Here is a 1,184-nt window from a genome sequence, read left to right on the forward strand (position 1 = left end):
GCGTTTGCAGGATGTGTGGTTGACGCTGTATTCCAAACAGTGCCATTGTCAACTCGGCTTCCATCGCGCTCGGGACACCGGGATGACAAACAGCAGGCTGTGGATGGCGGGCGGTATCCTACGGACTCCTGTCTGCTCCGTGCAGCTGGAAAAATCGAAGCCGGGAGCCGGACGCGCCGCCCACGAGCCATTCCTCCGCTAGCACTGCCCATTTTGCCTAGGGAATTAACTTGGAAGTGTTCACTTCACTTGTCGCCCAGGAAATCATTTAAAAAAGCAAACCAAACGCCTGTAAGCAGACCCGCTACGGAGCAGGACCCCGCCGCGCGTCCTTCCCGGCTCCGGAGCGGCGGAGGCAGCCACCGGGCACTGCACGCGGGCCGCTCACCCAGCGAGGTGCAGGGAGCACGTGGGCCGGCGCGCGGACCCCGGAGAGCGCAGCGTGAACTGCTGCACGGCCCCTCGGATGAGGGGCCTGGGGCGGGATCTGTGACCGCGGCCGGCCCTTGCGTCAAGAGGCAGGGCCGGCAGGAGGGGGAAGCGCCTGCGGTGTCGTCCGCGGCCCTCGCCTGGCTGCGCGGAAACTTCCACCGCCGGCGGTGACGGCCACGCGCCCCTGCGCACGCGCAGCGCAGCCCTAGCGGCAGCCCGGTGACACCAGCCCTAGCGCGCATGTCTGCACGCCCCGGTCTGCACGCCGCGACGAGCCGAGGGCGGCGTGCGGCCCTTCCAGCGGCTGCCTGTTCCACCCAACCCCGGCCTAGTCTGGAAGGGCTCAACGCCGCCGCTGCTCCCTCCAGCCCCTCCCAGTCGCGTAGCTTCTGACGCCGACCTCACCCCGCCCGCGGCCGAAGGGCCCCAACGCGCAGGCGCGGTAACCACGGCGGCGGTGTCTAGTGAGGATTTGAAATCGGCCGCGCGTGCGCACTGGCGACGCGGCCCGGCGACCGAGGCCGCGCTTCCTCCTGCCGCCCCCGTCCCCGCCCCCTCCCCCGCCCCTCATTGGAGCGGAGGCGGCGGGGTCCCCTCCTTCCCCCGCGCTGTCGCCGCCGAGAGTGTCTTTTCGCCGCCGCCGCCGCCGCAGGAACGCGGAGCCAGCGGCGCGAGCGTGACTGAGGGCTGGGCGCACGGGCGGCGGCGCCTCCAGCAGGTCCCTCAGCCGCGCGGCGCCTGGGCCCGCCCCC

The 1,184-nt window shown here is 71.2% G+C and overlaps 1 protein-coding gene across 1 annotated transcript in view; it reads left to right on the top strand.

The window, feature by feature from the left end:
• Positions 1–672: 672 nt before the first annotated feature.
• Positions 673–1,184, top strand: part of TENT4A (terminal nucleotidyltransferase 4A) — a 43,263-nt gene continuing 42,751 nt past the window's right edge. Inside the window, exons 1-2 of the mRNA XM_023218232.2 lie at positions 673–688; positions 765–1,150. Coding sequence (XP_023074000.2) covers positions 673–688; positions 765–1,150 — 402 coding nt within the window. The remainder of the gene's footprint in view (positions 689–764; positions 1,151–1,184) is intronic.

Source organism: Piliocolobus tephrosceles, chromosome 4 (assembly GCF_002776525.5).
Source record: "Piliocolobus tephrosceles isolate RC106 chromosome 4, ASM277652v3, whole genome shotgun sequence".
Taxonomy (NCBI): domain Eukaryota; kingdom Metazoa; phylum Chordata; class Mammalia; order Primates; family Cercopithecidae; genus Piliocolobus; species Piliocolobus tephrosceles.